Source organism: Apodemus sylvaticus, chromosome 10 (genome assembly GCF_947179515.1).
Source record: "Apodemus sylvaticus chromosome 10, mApoSyl1.1, whole genome shotgun sequence".
Classification (NCBI taxonomy): domain Eukaryota; kingdom Metazoa; phylum Chordata; class Mammalia; order Rodentia; family Muridae; genus Apodemus; species Apodemus sylvaticus.
Genome location: NC_067481.1, coordinates 94,999,718 through 95,016,800, shown reverse-complemented (window position 1 = coordinate 95,016,800; position 17,083 = coordinate 94,999,718). Strand labels below are relative to the sequence as shown.

At 46.7% G+C, this 17,083-nt stretch overlaps 1 protein-coding gene across 3 annotated transcripts in view; it reads right to left on the bottom strand.

Moving 5' to 3' along the window:
* Rab11fip3 (RAB11 family interacting protein 3) overlaps positions 1-17,083 on the bottom strand; it is a 78,912-nt gene that overhangs the window by 22,189 nt on the left and 39,640 nt on the right. For all 3 annotated transcript variants that reach the window (XM_052194783.1, XM_052194781.1, XM_052194782.1), the window contains exons 3-4: positions 10,400-10,491; positions 1,887-2,098 (exon numbers count right to left, since the gene is read on the bottom strand). In XM_052194783.1, coding sequence (XP_052050743.1) covers positions 1,887-2,098; positions 10,400-10,491 — 304 coding nt within the window. The remainder of the gene's footprint in view (positions 1-1,886; positions 2,099-10,399; positions 10,492-17,083) is intronic.

Here is a 17,083-nt window from a genome sequence, read left to right as displayed (position 1 = left end):
AAGACAGACAGAAGCAATTCTGAGTCACAGCGACAGGCCCCTGATGGGATGCATACTATTCGTCAAGCCACAAGCCTGCTCCGTCACTGTAGGAGCAACAGAAGCAGAAACAGGCGAGATCCATTGCCAAGAAGCTGCTGCTTCAGCCATTGAGGTATGGAATGTGGCTTCAAGGGGCTGCTCCCCAGGGATAAGGGAGACGTACGGTGACAGATCATGCTAAGAGCCGTCAGCAGAGTCAGAAGGGCCTATGCCTTCTAGTTCAGACCATAGTGCTCCAACAGGGCTGTGGCTTTCAGTTTGACACCCATGAAACTCACATGCGAGGCCAGTCTCAGCAGCTGACGTCAGTGACAGGGTCACGCGCTGACACAGCCGTGCCTCTTACCTGTGTGTTCCTCTCTTGGATCAACTAAGGTCTAAATAAGAAATAGAACCACTTGCACTGGGTGATAGTGGTGCAAGCCTTTAATCCCAGCACTTGAGAGACAAAGGCAGGTAGAGCTCTGTGAGTTCAAGGCCGGCCTAGTCTAGAGAGCGGGTTCCAGGACAGCCAGGGCTACACTGAGAAATCTTGTCTCAAAAAACAAAACAGACAAAAAAATACAAAACAAAAAATTTCACAGATAAACAATTAAGTCTTTCAGTAACTTTCTTTTTTTGTAGTGCTGGGGCTAGAACCTAGGACTGGTAGACATTAAGCAGTCAGTCTTTTAAAGTGTTTGTTGCTGTTATTGTTGTTGTTTTGAGACAGGGTCTCACTATGTAGCTCTTGGCTGGCCCGCAACTCAAGATGTAACCCAGGCTTGCCTCAAACTCACAAAGATCTACCTGCCTCTACACCCTGAGTGCTAGAATTAAACATGTATACCACCATACCTGTCAGTTATTAAGTTTTAAATGATATTTTTATTTATTATTTATTATGTTCATATGTGGTCGATGCAGAGTCACAAAGATATGTAAATATTTATGTCCTCTAGCTCTGACCTGAAGATCGCAGTAATGGACCAGGCATGGTGGTGCACTCCTTTAACCCCAGTATGTAGGAGGCAAAGGCAAGCAGATCTCTGTGAGTCCAGTCTGCATAGTGAGTTTCATGTCAGCCAGAGACACAGAGTAAGATCCCGTTTAAGAATGTGATATTGTCCTGTGGTGGTGATGTACACATTTAATCCCAGCACTTGGGAGAGAGATGCAGGCAGATCTCTAAGTTCAAGGCTAGCCTGATTTACAGAGCGAGTTCCAGGACAGCTAGAGCTACTCAGAGAAACCCTGTCTCAAAAAAACTAATAATAGTAGTAGTAGAATACTGACTGCAATTCTAGAAGGCCCACATGGCAGCTCACAATGTCTACAACTCTGGTTCCAGGGGATCCTATACCCCCTGTACGCCTTTGCAAGCACCTGTACTCACATGTACATGATGGCTTGAGTTTATGTACCTGTGTGTGCGCACCCACACCCACACAATTTAAAATAGTTCTTTTTTTAAAATGCTTGTGTAGCACACACCAAGACTTGAATTTGGTCCCCAATAGTGCATAAAACTGGTCATTGTGGTTCGCACCTATAATTCCATCCCTCAAAAAAGATCAGAAACACGGTATCATCCTGGAACATACGGCAAGTACAAGGCTAGAAATTCAAGACCCTGTTTTAAAAAAAGAACTGCACTTACAAATGTCAGAGACTAAGTTAAGGTTTATCTCTCACAATCGCTCTGCCTCTACAGCCAGTCACTGAGACATTAAATCCGAGAGAGTCCTAGCAGGAAAAGTGTGTATCTTATAAGTGGATGTCAGTGCTGCATATGGCTCAGACAGCACAGAACGGGGACTCCATAGGGACGCACACACATCTACACACAGAGCGTGAGTACAGACCTGCCTGGGAGCAGCAGCAATGCGCTATGGTCAGGCTCCTCCATGATGTCCAGGCACTCGGAGGGCACCCCTGAGCCACCAGCACTGTCTGCGTCCCCTTCGGGCTGCAGCTCGGGGTGCACCAGGGTGCTGGTGTCCTCATCTGTGAAGGTCTCACACTCACTGTAGGTGCTTTCAGACCCCATATATGCACTGTCCGTCACCTCGTTGGCCTAGGAGAGAAAACCGACAGCTAGCCTAGGCAGCTATGGAGGCCATTTGCAGAAAGGATAAGGAACCAGCAAAAAGAACAACCACATTCCTAAACATCACACTAGCTAATAAATCAGAATTTGGTGTGTGTGTGTGTGTGTGTGTGTGTGTGTGTGTAGTGTGTGTGTGTGTGTGTGTGTGTGTAGTGTGTGTGTAGTGTGTGTGTGTGTGTGTGTGTGTATAGACTAAACCCAGGGCCTCTCAGATGTCCTATGTGTTCTGTCATTTAGCTGCACCTTCGGCCTTTTATTTTTAAAATGAAAAGACAAAAAACAAAAAAAAACAAAAAACAAAACAGACAAACCTACACATATAGGAGGGTAGGGTGGAGCCAGTCTGTACTCCTGGCACGCAGAAGACAGGGCAGGAAGACCATGAGTTCAAGCATAGCCTGGGCTTAAAGGAAAAATCTTGTCTCAAAAACCAGAAGTGTAGTCATTCTGCAATCATTTGAATAATCACACATCTAAAGATACAAAGCATCCCAGAGTCACAAATGTTCCCAGCAGAACCACTTGTTTTGTGACTTCCGGCATGTTACTTAGAGTCAAGGAATTAACATACAACTGTGTAAGATTACACCATTTAAAATTAATCCTTTGCCAGCCGGCAGGATGGACGGACGGCGCAGTGAGGAAAGCCACCAGCCACCAAGCCTGATGATCTGAGTTCAATTCCCAAGACACACATGGTAGAAGGAAAACTGCCTCCCACAAATTGTTCCCGACCCACACACACATTGTGGCACGCCCCCACCATAAACACATACAAAATTAGTAACATAAGACTGCTGGATGATGGTGGTGCATGCCTTTAATCCCAGCGCCAAGGAGGCAAAGGCAGGCAGATCTGCATAATCCAGCCTGGTTCAGAGTTCCAGGACAGCCAGGGCTATACAGAGAAACCCTCAAAACCCCAAATACATAAACTCCAATAAAGATCAAATTAAGATATCACCAACAACAGCTCTTTTACATGTTTAGACTACTGCTGTTTTTTTGTTTGTTTTCCTTTTGTTTTGTTTTGGGATAGGATTTCTCTGTTTAGCTCTGGCTGTCCTAGAACTTGCTCTATAGGCCAGGGTGTCCTGGAACCCAGAAATCCACTTGCCTCTGCTTCAGGAATGTGGGGATTAAAGGCGTGCACCACCACGTCCAGCTACTGCTTTGAAATGTGAAGTCAAGGTCTAACTTCTAATGCTTATTAATGAGTCATCTAGCCAACTTTTATAGTTCAGTGTCTGTTTTCCCAAACATCTCTCTGTTTTCCCCTTTCAGACACAGAACTCAGCACCGAGTCCAACTTATGACAGGCAGTCAGAATTTAAATAATCCTAATAACCGTAAAAGAAGGATGAAAGATAGTGGTTTCTACTTATAATTTCAATTTTAATTACAATGAAGTTGCAAGTTAGGATAAGTCTGTCATTTCATATTCAGAAGCTTCTGAAGTTAACAACTGTAAACAGGATTTCAAAAAACTTGCAGTTCTAGCAGGAAAAAGACGCCCTTTGTCCCCGAGGTCTAGTGTTCCAAGGAGCATGAGGCCAACTGCGTTCACCTGAGCCTGCGGCCCTCCCAGAAGACTGGGCCTTCTAGGCTGAGGAGAAGCCAGCTCTAATCATGACCACCCCTAACAACAGCATGTGACCTCAGACACATGACTCAAACCTGGAGCTCCAACCACAAAGGGAGCTATAAATACTCACCATTCCTTCTCAGAGAAAGCAAGACACAAGACAGCAGAGCACCCATGACTCTAAAGGATACAAATCTATTTTATTAAGTCATATAAATCTATAGTATTAAGTCATGTGTAGAAAGCAGCCAAGCTACAATCTAACTGGAACCAGTCAATGGTGGTACACACATTTAATCCCAGCACTGGGGAGACAGACGGCAGTCCCTCTGAATTCAGGTCCAGCCTGGGCAACATAATTAGCTCCATGCTGCTAAGGTGATATAGAGAGACCCTGTGTTTACAAGAAAGTGACCTCTACAGTCAAGTTCTGTTTTGCCCATGCAGCTAAGCAGCTCAGTCCAGTATGAGGCAGGCCAGAACTCCATCCTGCAGAAGCCAGTTCAGAGAGGCTAGAACAGAAGACAGGCACCAGCATCTCTAAATGGCCTGGCATCGACAGGAGATAGTGGACAAACTGGACACAAGATCTAGTATAAGCTCCTGGTGGTCCATGAGGGGAGGTCCCTGTCACTTACCCAGGCACTAAACAAATGGACAAAGACTAGCCATGGTTCTTTAATAGTAAGCAAAAACTTGTACTAGAATATTGTCGAATGCTGCCCCTGATCCACAGCATGGCCCCATAAGAATCCCTGCCCAGCACTAAGCTATGGATCTTACAGTACAGGAGCATGCAAAACCCATGTGCCCAACCTGTGAGCTGGACAGGGCCCCAGCACTAACCTGGCAGGACCTTCCAAAGACCTCACAGTAGGTTTCTGTTTATAATAGAATGTGAACCTTGAGGCAGCTTTTAAAAATTTTAGCCTTACACCTTTGTTTTCTGTGTGTCCATGTTTTGCCTTCACGTGTGCATGTGCACAACATGCATGCATGCCGGTTCTCTGAGCTGGGTCTGTGTGTGGTTATCGTCCCCCACATGAGTGCTGGGAATTGAACCCAGATCCCTGCAACAGCAACAAGTGTTCCTGACCGCTGAGCCACTGCTCCAGCTTGAAGCAGCTGGCTTTTTTGTTTATTTTGTTTTTTGAGACAGGGTTTCTCTGTATAGCCCTGGCTGTCCTAGAACTCACTCTGTAGACCAGGCTGGCCTTGAACTCACAGAGATCTGCTTGCTTCCTCTATGCTGGGATTAAAGGTGTGCGTGACCACCCTTGATTTGAGGCAGCTTTTTAAAAGCCAACCCATAGTGGGGTTTTTTGGTTTTGTCTCATATAGTTTCTGTTTGTACATTTTTAAAATCTTACTGGCCTTTTGTTTGTATATTACAGTTTCTGATTTTGTGTTTTTATGGGTTGTGTGTGTATGTGTGTATGTGTGTGTGTGTTTCTTGGGCTTTTTCATATTTTTATTTTTTAATTTGTTTTCCTAAAACAAGAGAAAGACAAAAAGAAGGTATGAAGTTGGATGGGTAGGGAGGTGGACAAGATCTGGGAGAAGATATGGAAGGAGAAACCAGAATTAGAATATACTGTATGAATTCAACTAAAAAATAAAAATGTCAATAGGCAGTGGTGGCGCATGCCTTTAATCCCAGCAGCACTCAGGAGGCAGAGGCAGGTGGATTTCTGAGTTCCAGCCAGTCTACAAAGTGAATTCTAGAATAGCCATGGCTATACAAAGAAATACTGTCTCCAAAACCAAAAAATAACAACAACAAAATCCCAGGACCAGCAAGATGGCTCAGATACTTGAGTATGGTAGTGCAGGCTTTTAGTCCTACACTGGGGAGGTAGACAGTCAGGTCTCTCAGTTCTAGCATCAGACAAGACTACAGAGTAAGACACTGCCTCAAAACAAAAGAGAAAACAGATGGTTCACCCCATAAAAGTACCTCCCATTAATCAAGAGTTCTCACTGAAGTTTGGTCCCCAGGACTCAAATGGAAGAAGAAGAGAAAGAACTCTCAAAAGCTGTGACCTCCAGAACTGTGCTGTAGAGCATGTACCCCGGCCTCCATTGATGTAGTAATTTTTTTTAAGGGTGGTAGTTTGAGACAGGGTTTCTCTGTGCAGTCTCAGCTACCCTAGAACTAGCTTTGTAGATCTGGCTGGCCTCAAACTCAGAGATCCCTTGTCTCCTGAGTGCTGGGATTAAAGGTTCGCCACCACCACCTGGCAGATGTAGTAACTTTATTTAAAAACCAACCTACTAGTACATATGCAGGTCCTCACTGCTCCCCCAGCCATGTATACCCGGGTTTCCAGCATAGCTCGGACATTTGTAATAACAAGTGTAACACGTTCTCCGTGCAGTCAGCACCTCTCCTTCTGGGAAGGAAGAGCAGCCTGAGGGCTAGAGCCTACTCATCTCATGGAGTCCTTGTGATGTTGAGGGTGGTGTCCCTAGAAGCAGGCCAAGGATGGCACCTGCCTTGGAGTTTAGGCACTTCTCAGGACAGAGTTATTCTACCAACACAAGGGCAAAGAGGCAAATGTCTGCATGTCCATCTATGCCAAGATCCCGGAGGAGGCTGCAGGACATGCTGTCAACCCAGTCCTAAAGTAGCAGGAATGGGTTGACATTCTGCACCGCTGTGGAGTAACTGAAGAAGCCCAGTCACAAAGTAGCAAAGCACTGAGCACTGCAGGAAAGTACTCGGGCTCTGTGGATGGAGGCCACAGACAGGAAGACCCAGAGCGTTCACTGATCGTCTACTAGACGTAAGCCAGCCACAAAGATAAGGGACAGAGACTGAGGCACTGTGAGGACAGGTGCCCAGCTCAGATCCTGAGACTCAGGTCTTCTGCCAGCTGCTACTGTGCAAAGGGCCTGTACAGGTGTAAATGAGCTAACTAGAAAAACCTATTTTTCCAAGATCCTTCAAAACAGGCCAAAACAAAACAAAACGAAAACAACAACAACAACAAAAAACAACCCAAAAAACCCACTACTGCAGTTCATAACGCGCGATGCAAACTCAGCACTCAGACATCACCAAGCCACATCTACCCGCAGGTTAGGACCTAGCTTTGCCCACAAGCTACAACTCTGTATTACCAGCTTCTAAATTATCACTAAAGTAAGGATGAACTCACATTACAGTCAGGGTACCTTAAAGAACTTGCCAATATGTCATTACATTCACTAGTCACCAGATCATCCACATCACAGGGACAGATGAGACCCTTGCTCAGGCTAACGCTGTCCACAGGTCCCACAGTCCAGGCTACGGTTCCTCCTTCCACAAGCCTTTCTGTTCACAGAACCAGAATTCCAGCACAGCGCAGTCTTGGATCCCTTCTCACCCTCAGGTAATGGCCAGGCACCTTCACAGGCCTACTTCTGAGGGCAGGCTCTGCGACAGCTGTGCTGCTGGAGACCATCTCCTCATCATGTGTCCCTGCTCACCAAGTCACTGGCGTCTCCTCAACTGACTGTCACCTTCCTGTTTCTTAGCCATGCTGGTGTTCCTGTAAAATCCATCTCCATCTGAAGGTGCACTTCAGAGAAAGTTTAACCTGCTCCCAGACACGCTCTGTTAAGCCTGCTGCTGCTGGTCAGGTGGGGAGAGGCAAAGTCCGGGAAGAGTCCTAGCTGGTTTTAACAAACAGGCAGGGCACAAACCACGGCAACTTTGTTGTACACTTTAACCTTCCTGATAAGTCCATACAAAGACACACTCTCATCTTCCCATTAACACATCTCTTCTCCAGCTCCCGGTCGTGGGAGAGAAGGGAGGCACACAGAAAGGACAGGCAGGACAATTCTGGGACACCCTTATCATTCTGGTCCCGCCTGTTCCCTGGGTGACTTCCTGATAAGTGGGTCCTTCCCACTGTCGCTCCCCCTTCCCGGCCAGAGCAGCTCTTTTCTCATGAGCGTTCCTATAAGCCTTAGCTCCCAACTCTCCCCACCTCCTCGGGACTATGAGCAACACTCTCCAGTTTCAAAGCTAAAAGCCAAGGGGTCCTGGGAAAGTGGTAGCAGAAGCCAGGCTACCTACAGGAGGCCGCAACAGAGAGCCTGAGTAATGTCTCAAGTACTCCTGCCTACACACGCTGCAACACACCAGCGTCTATCCAAGCCACAGGCTCGACAGGAACTACGTTCAGCAAAACAGTAACATGCTAATCCTCTCTAAGTACCAGTGAAGACCCAAGTGTGGCACCTGGATTTGACACATAGGTTCTCTCCTTTAAAAAAAACTGGAGCCAAAATAAATAAATAAATAAAAATGCTGGAGCCGCCAGGCGGTGGTGGTGCACGCCTGTAATCCCAGCACTCTGGGAGGCAGAGGCAGGTGGATTTCTGAGTTCGAGGCCAGCCTGGTCTAGAGTGAGCTCCAGGACAGCCAGGGTTATATAGAGAAATCCTATCTTGAAAAAAAATCCAAAAAACAAAAAACAAAACAAAACAAAACAAAATGCTGGAGCCAGGTGGTGGTGGCACATGCCTCCCAGCACTTGGGAGGCAGAGGCAGGCAGATTTCGGAATTTGAGGCCAGCCTGGTCTACATATCTGTAATCTAGATATGTAGACCAGGCTATGACAGCCATGGCTACATAGAAACTCTGTCTCAGAAAAACTAAACAAAAACAAAAACAAAAACAAAAAAGTTGGAAGCTAAGACCCCAGTGCTTGGGAAGCCAGGACCCAGTGCTCGGGAAGCAGAGGTAGGTTGTGGGATCTCTGTGAATTCAAGGCCACTCTGGTCCACATAGCAAGTTCTAGGACAGTAAGGGCTATGGAGAGAGACCCTCTGTCAGAAAACAAACAAACCAACATCTTTTTGAGTCCTTTTGTCTATCTGTCTATCTGTCTGTTGAGGCGGAGTCTCACTATGTAGCTCTGCCCTTAAAACTGCAGAGGTCTGCTTGACTCTCGCCTCCCAAGCTCTGAGAAAAAGAATGAGCCACGGTGTCTGGTGTCATTTTTTTGTTAGGTATGGTATCATATAGTCCAGGCTGGTCTATACATCTCAGGATGTCAGCAGAGATTACCTAAATTTCTAATCCTCCTGTTTCCACCTCTAAGCGCCAGGAAGGCAGCCTATGCCACTACATCTAGCTGTTTTGTTTTAAAGAACAATCTCGCTGAAAGTTCCTAGCACATCTAGTTCTAAAAACTGCCCCGGCAAACCGGAAAGGCAAGTCACGGAAGAAGCATGAGGACCACTGTGGAGAGCAGGGCTGGGGCATCCCCAGAGTGGAGCTCCGAGACACTAAGCAAAAGCAGGAAGACAACTCTGAAAAAATGGGGGCAGCCAGGGGCCCGCGGGCATGGCAGAGCACAGGGGACATCCTGGGTAGGAAACTGTGGGGAAGTAATGCTGTCCCAGAGACACGACTGCACTGTACACTGTGAATGTTGGCCAGCAGTGAAGTGTCAGCTGTGTCCCCCACACTAGCTATGGCAAGGCATCATGTGGATTTTTGGCACCACACAGATATTTTCTGCATTATTTGATCCATGTGCCTAAAATTCAAACCTTCAAAAAATGAAATCTTTCACTTTTTTAAGAGTAAATAAAAATGTAGAAATGCTTCGTGCATCTAACATAGAAGCCAAAGTGCCGAGAGACGGCTCAGTGGTTGAGGGTCTTACTGTCTTCCACATAGGCCGCCTTGACTCTCAGCGCCCACATGGCATGGCTCGCAACTGCCTGGGACTCCAGCTCCAGGGGAGCAGAAGCCTCCGGCCTCCACAGCACCCACACTCATGTGCACATATGGACACACAGACGCACATATTAAAAATAAGCCTTTAAAAGAGAAATTAGGATTAGGACTAAAACACCCTGGTTAGCCCTCAAAAGGAAGCCATTTAGACAAAACAGTGTCCAGCCCCTTGTGTGACCAAGGAGACAAGGTTCTGAGAACGTGCTACAAGGAGCCTTAGATCTCACCAGCCTATAGCACTGAGACACTTGAAAGGCTGGCCTCTGTCATTTCTACCAGCACGCCTAGGGCTCAGGTACAATTCCATGTTTTTAAGATTGGTCTCACTGCATTGCCAGGCCAGCCAGGATCTCCCGGGCCCAAGGGCCCAAGGATCCTGTCTCTAAACTACCCTGAGCACCAGGATAGCACTTCCACGTGTTTTGTGTAGAAAGCCCAGCCCTGTAGACCAGCCACATGACCCCAGACTCTGCCCTTTCCAGTCTGCTAGGCAGTTACAGTAGTCTGCCTTCCCAAAGTCTATGACTTTGTCCCTAGCTAGGAAACAAGGAACCCACAGTTAAAGGACACATCACGCAACAGAACCCTGGTTTTCCCCATAAGTAGACAGTGAGGGATATAGGGCAGGAGGCAGGTTAGTCAATGTTTCCAAACACAGACAATTGTTGTTAAGTTCACCAAGGGAAACCTTCAGCTCTTCCTCTGCCTGGAAGAACATGGCACAGCAAGGACAGCACAGGGCCTAACTGCCCACACACCTTTACTCCACAGCAGGCCAGTGGGGAGAGTCTGTGGCTCCTGCCACCACCCAGATCCCCAGGGCCCACCCGCCATGTGCGCAGGGCACAGAGCTCTGTGAAGGCAGCTGTGGCAGCTCAAGGGGCAGGAGCTGCGGCATAGGGGAGGGAGAGAAGGGGCTCACATTAGGAGAGCACTTGCCTCGTAGGTGACAAAGTCGTCAAACTCATCAGCACAGGCAGGGGGCTCTTCATCTTGGACAGACTCCACACTGTACAGCTGGCCATCAGGATCTGTGGAGAGAAGACCCGGCCTCAGCAGGCCACTCAGTGCTGTCCAGAAGGTCCAAGGTAAAGGTCCGGTGTGCGGCTAGGACCTAAGGAAGGCTGCTTCTAGGGCTGAGAGGCCATGACAGGCGTGGAGTCACTGCTACAGGAGGGAGGGAGTGTCCCTCAGCAGAGGACCCAGGGCGAGGTGGGGGTGGGGGATGAAAACAGAGGGTGAGAAGCTGGTATTTTTTTTTTCTTTAAAGAATCAGACAACATTGTAAGGAAAAGTGCAAGATACCAAAGTCTGCAAAAGTATACAGCCTTGAGAAGGGCTCCATACAAACTGGACCCAACACTGCCACCGTGCTGTCTGTGAAACACCGAGCACTGCAGTGCCCGGGTGACACTCAAGAGCTTTATGTTCCTCTGCTTAACTCTTTATAAGAAAATGTGGGTTCACACCAGCCTGAAAGGTCAGTGGACTGAGGTGCTTGCCACCACCACGTCAGACATGCTAAGTTAATCCCTGGAACCCACATGTCAAAGCACAAAGCCAAGTCCCAAATTGTTCTGACTTCCACACACATACCCTGACACACATATGTGCACACATATGTATACATGTTGATTCCCAATAAATAGGAAAGTGAAGATATTTTAGATAGGAGTTTTGTTTTAAGGGTTTTGAATTGTTCTTTATTTGTGAGACAGGATCTCATTATTGTAGCCCTGGCTGGCTGGGAACTCACTGTGTAGACGAGGTTGGCCTGGAACACAGAAAGTCACGCACCTACCTCTGCCTACTGATGGAAATGAGTCAGTAGGACACCTATTTTTATTATTTATGTGTATGCTGTGTGTGTATGTGTGTCCACAGAGGCTAGAAGAGGTGATTAGGTTCTCCCAAAGAGAGCTACAGGCAGTTGTGAGTTACTTGAAGTGGGCACTGGAAACTGAACTTGCACTCTGGAGGATAGCCAGTGCTCTTAACTGCTGAGCTGCCTCTCCAGCCTCCATGAGCGCAAGTTATTGTTTTGTTGTTTGTTTCCAAGGCAGAGTCTTACTATGTAGCCCAGGCTGGTCTTTAACTGACAGAGGCCTGTTTGCCTCAGCCTCCAGAGTGCTCTGAGGAAGGGTGTGCTCCAGAAAGCATTTTAATTTTCATTTTCTAACAAGGTGAAACTTTAAGAGAGTTATTCCTTTTCTATCATTTTAACTGTATGGATGTTTGCCTATATGCATGTACGTGAACACCATAAGTGTGCCTGGTGCCTTCAGAAGCCAGGAGGGCCTCAGACCCTCTGGAACTGGAGTTACAGACAGCTCTGAGCTTCCATGCAGGTACTGGGAATGTAATCCAGACCCTCTGCAAGAGCAGTGGGTCTCTTAGCTGTTAAGATATTTCTCCAGCACCTAAGAAATGAAAATTTAAAGAAGCTCCAACTTCCTCACTCAATGTCAGAGACATTTAATCACGGCTTCAACTCCAGAACATCTGCATCTCCCTCTGTGGAAAGAGGTGGCAACACTTGGAGGGGACAGAGGACATGGGTGTCAAGCCAACGCCCCACTACTACGTAACTTCTTACATGGCTTACAGCCCCGTTACTTAGTCAATGCCTTTAACACAGTCAATCTTACATCAGCACTTGTTCAAAAGTTCACTCAGGCTGGGGAGAGGGCACAGTAGATAAAGGTACTTCCTTCCTGTGGGGGCTGGAGAGAGAGATGGCTCAGCGGAAAAGAGCACTGACTGCTCTTCCAGAGGTCCTGAGTTCAAATCCCAGCAACCACAAGATGGCTCACAACTATCTGTAATGAGATCCGATGCCCTCTTCTGGAGTGTCTGAAGACAGCTACAGTGTACTCATACGCATAAAATAAATTTAAAAAAAAAAAAAAGGTACTTGCTGCTCGGCTTGGAGATCTGAGTTTATACAGATTTCTAGAATCTACATAAACCAGGCATGGTATCACACATCCATAAGCCCAGTTCTCCATGATAGGATGCAGGATGGAGAAAGGAGAATCCTACCAGGCTTGTGGGCCAACTAACCTGGTGCACACAGCAGCAGAGCAACATGGAACCCATCTCAAACAAGACAGAAGGTAAGAACTTACCCCTGTGACCTCTGTCTCTCACACACCCACCCACTCATACATAAACACACACAAACATTTTAAAAAACAGTAAACAAAAAACTCATAGTCCCCTTTTCTTTTCTTTTCTTTTTGAGGCAAAGTCTCCCAAAAACAAGGCTGGCTTTAAATCAGCCATGTAGCCTCCTGTGTCCATCCTCAAGAACCTAGATTATGGATATGAACCATACATCGTTTATATAGTCACATATCCAGGGCCAAGTGAAACAACAACCTTCCCTAGATCCTTCTGGAAGAAATGCTTAGGAACGTCAGCACTGGCTTCCTCTAAACAGGCCACAAAAGCCCAGAGAAGGTTCATGCTTTGATCTACGCCAAGGAAGAAAAATACAATCATAAAATCCCAACAAGCTCTGAGAGTCAGCTACTAACAGTCCTGGGTAACTGAGGGCAGGACACACTGCAGAAGCAACAGCGAGTCCAAGAGCTCGCTTCACAAAGCAGTCAGACACAGCGCACATGTGAGGGCAGCGTCCAAGGGTGCTCGCTCGCTTTGTCCAACACTGCCCTCCATCAGGACAGCCATTATCCTCTTCATCAGGACAGCTATGGTTGCTCCCAAGGGACCCTTAAGATTGGGCCTGCTGCCCACCTCTCACAGGAGAAGGGAGGGCCCCTTGTCCCTCACCTGAGATTCTGGTCACATCAATACATACAGTAACTACACCCTGCTCCCTTCTGTGGTTGGCACGTTTATAGTCTTTAAAAATACTAGTGTCTGCCAAATGCGGTGGCACATGCCTTTAATCTTAGCACTTGGAAGGCAGAGGCAGGATGATCTCTGGGTTTGAGGCCAACCTGATCTATAGAGTGAGTTCAAGACAGCCTACACAGAGAAATCCTGTCTTGAAAACAAAAGAAAAATTTAAAAATTGGTTTTGCCTTTTCTTTTTATTTTTTTTATTAAAAAAAATTATGTGTTTCTGTAGGCAGGTAGGTGCATAGAAATACAGGTGTCTGTGGTGTTAGGGCACCCTGTGTGAAATTGTGTCGCTATCCTTCCTTACCTACATAAGGCATTCTTTGATTGACTTTAATAAAAAAAAAAAAAAAACCTGATGGTCAATTAAGTAGAAGCTGGTACTTCCTAGGAGGCAGAAAGGAAACCGGGAAGGAGGAGAAAGACTTTCACCAGGAGAAAGGAGAGGAGACAGACTTGATCACACAACTAAAAGATATAGCTAGGTAAGGCTAGCTACATGGCTGCTGGATGGGGCTAGTTATTTGGGCTAACTTAGATAAACTAGTTGAGAGCCTGCCCAGCTAGTGCCTAAGGTTTTAAAATATTAAAAGGTCTTTGTGTAGTTATTTGGGGAAAAGCTAGTTAAGGAATGAGTACTGTTGTATTAATTTCCAGTATTAACTAATATATACAGAACGTAATAATCTTTTCATCTACAATTCGTACTCAACATGGGGCAATGAGAACCCACACTTACAGCCTGACAAGGCCCAGGGGAAAAGGTGGGAATGGGGGCCTGGGAAGCCAGACAGGGGGCCTGGTCTATCTAAAAAGAACAAAAGTAGAGCAAAGTCTGAGGGCACAACAGCTGCAACCTCTCCCAAGCACAGCACGCCAGACAGACCTAGCCTCGGCCTGAAGCTGCGGCCTGAAGCAGAAGCATGGTGGGCTGAAAAGGCCTGGCCAGGGCCAGCGGCAGGCAGAGCCACAGGGGCAACCTTCTGGCCTGAGCTGGGCAGAGCTGGTCATCACAGACATTTGCTGGCTTGAGGTGCCTGCAAACACACAGCTCAAAAGAACAGTTCCCCAGAACTACAACAGGACTAAATGGATCCAGGCATCTGAACTGGTAAGGCATCCAGTTTACACCTGGTAAATTCAAGACCTTAAGGAGAGATTCAGGAATTAAAGGGAAAAATATTTTCCATGTTATAAGAACATGGAACAGTCTAGTAGCAGTCTCTGGGATGGATCTTGTATGGTTTCACTTTAGCTGCTATCATCACAGAATTAGTTATAACATGTTCACTAATGATCACTGCTCTCTCTAAAGAAGCTCAGAATTAAGCAGATCTAGGTAAGGAGGGAACTCAGAGCTCTCTGCTGGAAACATCTTAGCAGAGCTTTCTGCTAGGGGCGGCCAGTGCAGTGCGGCAACACCTGACTTCAAGGACTACAGACAAGGGTTCACTGCTACAGCAGGAGAGAACACTAGAACTGCCTTGTTTCTTCGCTTGACTTTTGTTTGACTGTTTTGCTTTTACCCAATAACAGAAAAACACAAAGGGTATTTTTATTGTTTGGCATTACTCAAAAATAGGAGATTTTTAAAGATTTTAAGTAAATTCAGAAGGTCTCTACAGTTCAGATGTGTTGTTTTCTAAAGGGTTAACAATGATTTGGAACTGAGGTGAAATATTTGAGCAGGGCAGTGGTGGTGCAGACCTTTAGCCCCAGCACAGTGAAGGCAGAGACAGGCAGCTCTCAGTAATTCTAGACCAGTGTGGTCTACACCGTAAAGTCAGGGCAGGACACCCTGATGCTAAGATAGTCACTTGAGAACATCCAATATGACACTTTTTTTCCTTAAAGGACTAGTTTTGCTAAGTAATAAATAATATGTCCTTACTGAGATAAAGCATAAACATATATCAATCTTAAATTTATATAAAGAGAAAGGGGGAATACAGGTGCATTTATCCACATAATTATAATTAGCTGTGGGTCTGGAAGAGGCACTGGAGCCCTTGGGCTAGAGCTAGAGCAGTCATAAATTGCTCACCATGGATGCGGAGACCCACACTTGAGCCACCTCTCCAGCCCCCTCTTTATATATTTCTAAATTACTTATTTTTATTTTTGTGAGTGTCTGCCTACACGTGCATGCATTGCTCCCATGCCTGGTGCCCACGGAGGCCAGAAGAGGATGTGAGATCCTCTGGGTCTGGAGTTACAGATGGTCATAAGCTGCCATATGGGTGCTGGGAACTGAACCCAGGTCCACTCGAAGAAAAGGCAGTGCTCTTAACTCCTGAACCATCTTTCCGGCCCTCTTTTTTACTTTGAGACAGGGTCTGCCTAGGCAGGCCTTAAGCTTGAGATCTTCCTGCCTATGTCTCTTTACGTGGAAATTTTGTTTTTGGTTTTTGCTTTGAGACAGGGTATTACTATATAGCCCTGGCTGCCTTAGAACTTGTTATATAGACCAGGCTGGCCTTGAATTCACAGAGATCCACTTGTCTGTGCCTCTTGAGTGTTGGGGTTGAAGGTGTGCGCACCACCACAGCTAGCTGTTAGGTGGAAATATTTAATGTGCATTTATTTTGTCCTCCCAGAGCTAGGGGCACAAGAACCGGAGCCATGGCCTATTTGTAACGGTTCCCTGTCTCACTCTATTCCTGGAACAGTGCTTGTGGCTGTGACAGCAGGCCTCTTGCGCTTCCCTGCAAACTGGGTCAATAGACTGTGTGGTTTACTATGCTGCTCTCCTTCATAGAGTGAGGCCGGCAGGCAATGCAGGCTGCCTGTAGCTGCACCATTATAGCGAGACCCGAAGAGAACGTCACCGGAAATGCACGACTCCTCTCTTCTAAGTGCTATGAAGTGATCAAAACCATCTCTGACTTCACCTCTCATTCCGGCCTCTCACTGTGTCTTCCTAACCATATGTAAATGAATCCCCAAAAGTACAGAAGCAGAAAGGCACAGCTGCAGCCCTAATCAGACACCCTGGGCAGTTCCCCCAGTGCCTGGCAGAATGGCTGAGGCAGGGGACTGTTCCATTGAGCACTCTTCATGGCCTAAGCTGGGGTAGAATCATAAAGCTCATTCTGTCACATAAAAGGCCAAGTCCTCCCACTACAGATGATATCTCCATTGCTCATTCCTCTACCTTCTGACTCCAGCTTCCCTACAGCCCCCCCCACCCCCTGCCTGGTGCCACTCCCACGGCTCCCAGTCTCCCACCTTATCATCTGTCTGTTTCCCACTAGAAAGCCAGCACCAAAGGCAAAAGATTCTGTTCTAGTCTCCAAATACTTCTCACAGGTTGACCTCATTTAACTTATCTCTGCAGCTCCCTCCAGCTCAGCTCTATAAGGACCCCAGCAAGAAGACCCAGACCTTCCTCCAGGTCCAGTGTCTGCTCTGTACAAGCTGAACTCAAAGCAACGTCCCCCCAACGTGGTATCAGGCCAAGACCCTGAATCATCCAAAGTACTTCTACCAACCAGTTAGATTTATATTCCTAATTAAATCAAGGTGAAAATATAAATGAAAAAGAACACAAAAATTATGAAATTAAAAATTAACTCCATAAGCCAGGTGGTGATGGCGCATGCCTGTAATCCCAGCACTTGGGAGGCAGAGGCAGGTGGATCTCTGAGTTTGAGGCCAGCCTGGTCTACAAAATGAGTTTCAGGACAGCCAGGGCTACACAGAGAAACCCTGTCTCAAAAAAAAAAAAATTAACTCCATGGTGGAGCTTGCCTTTAA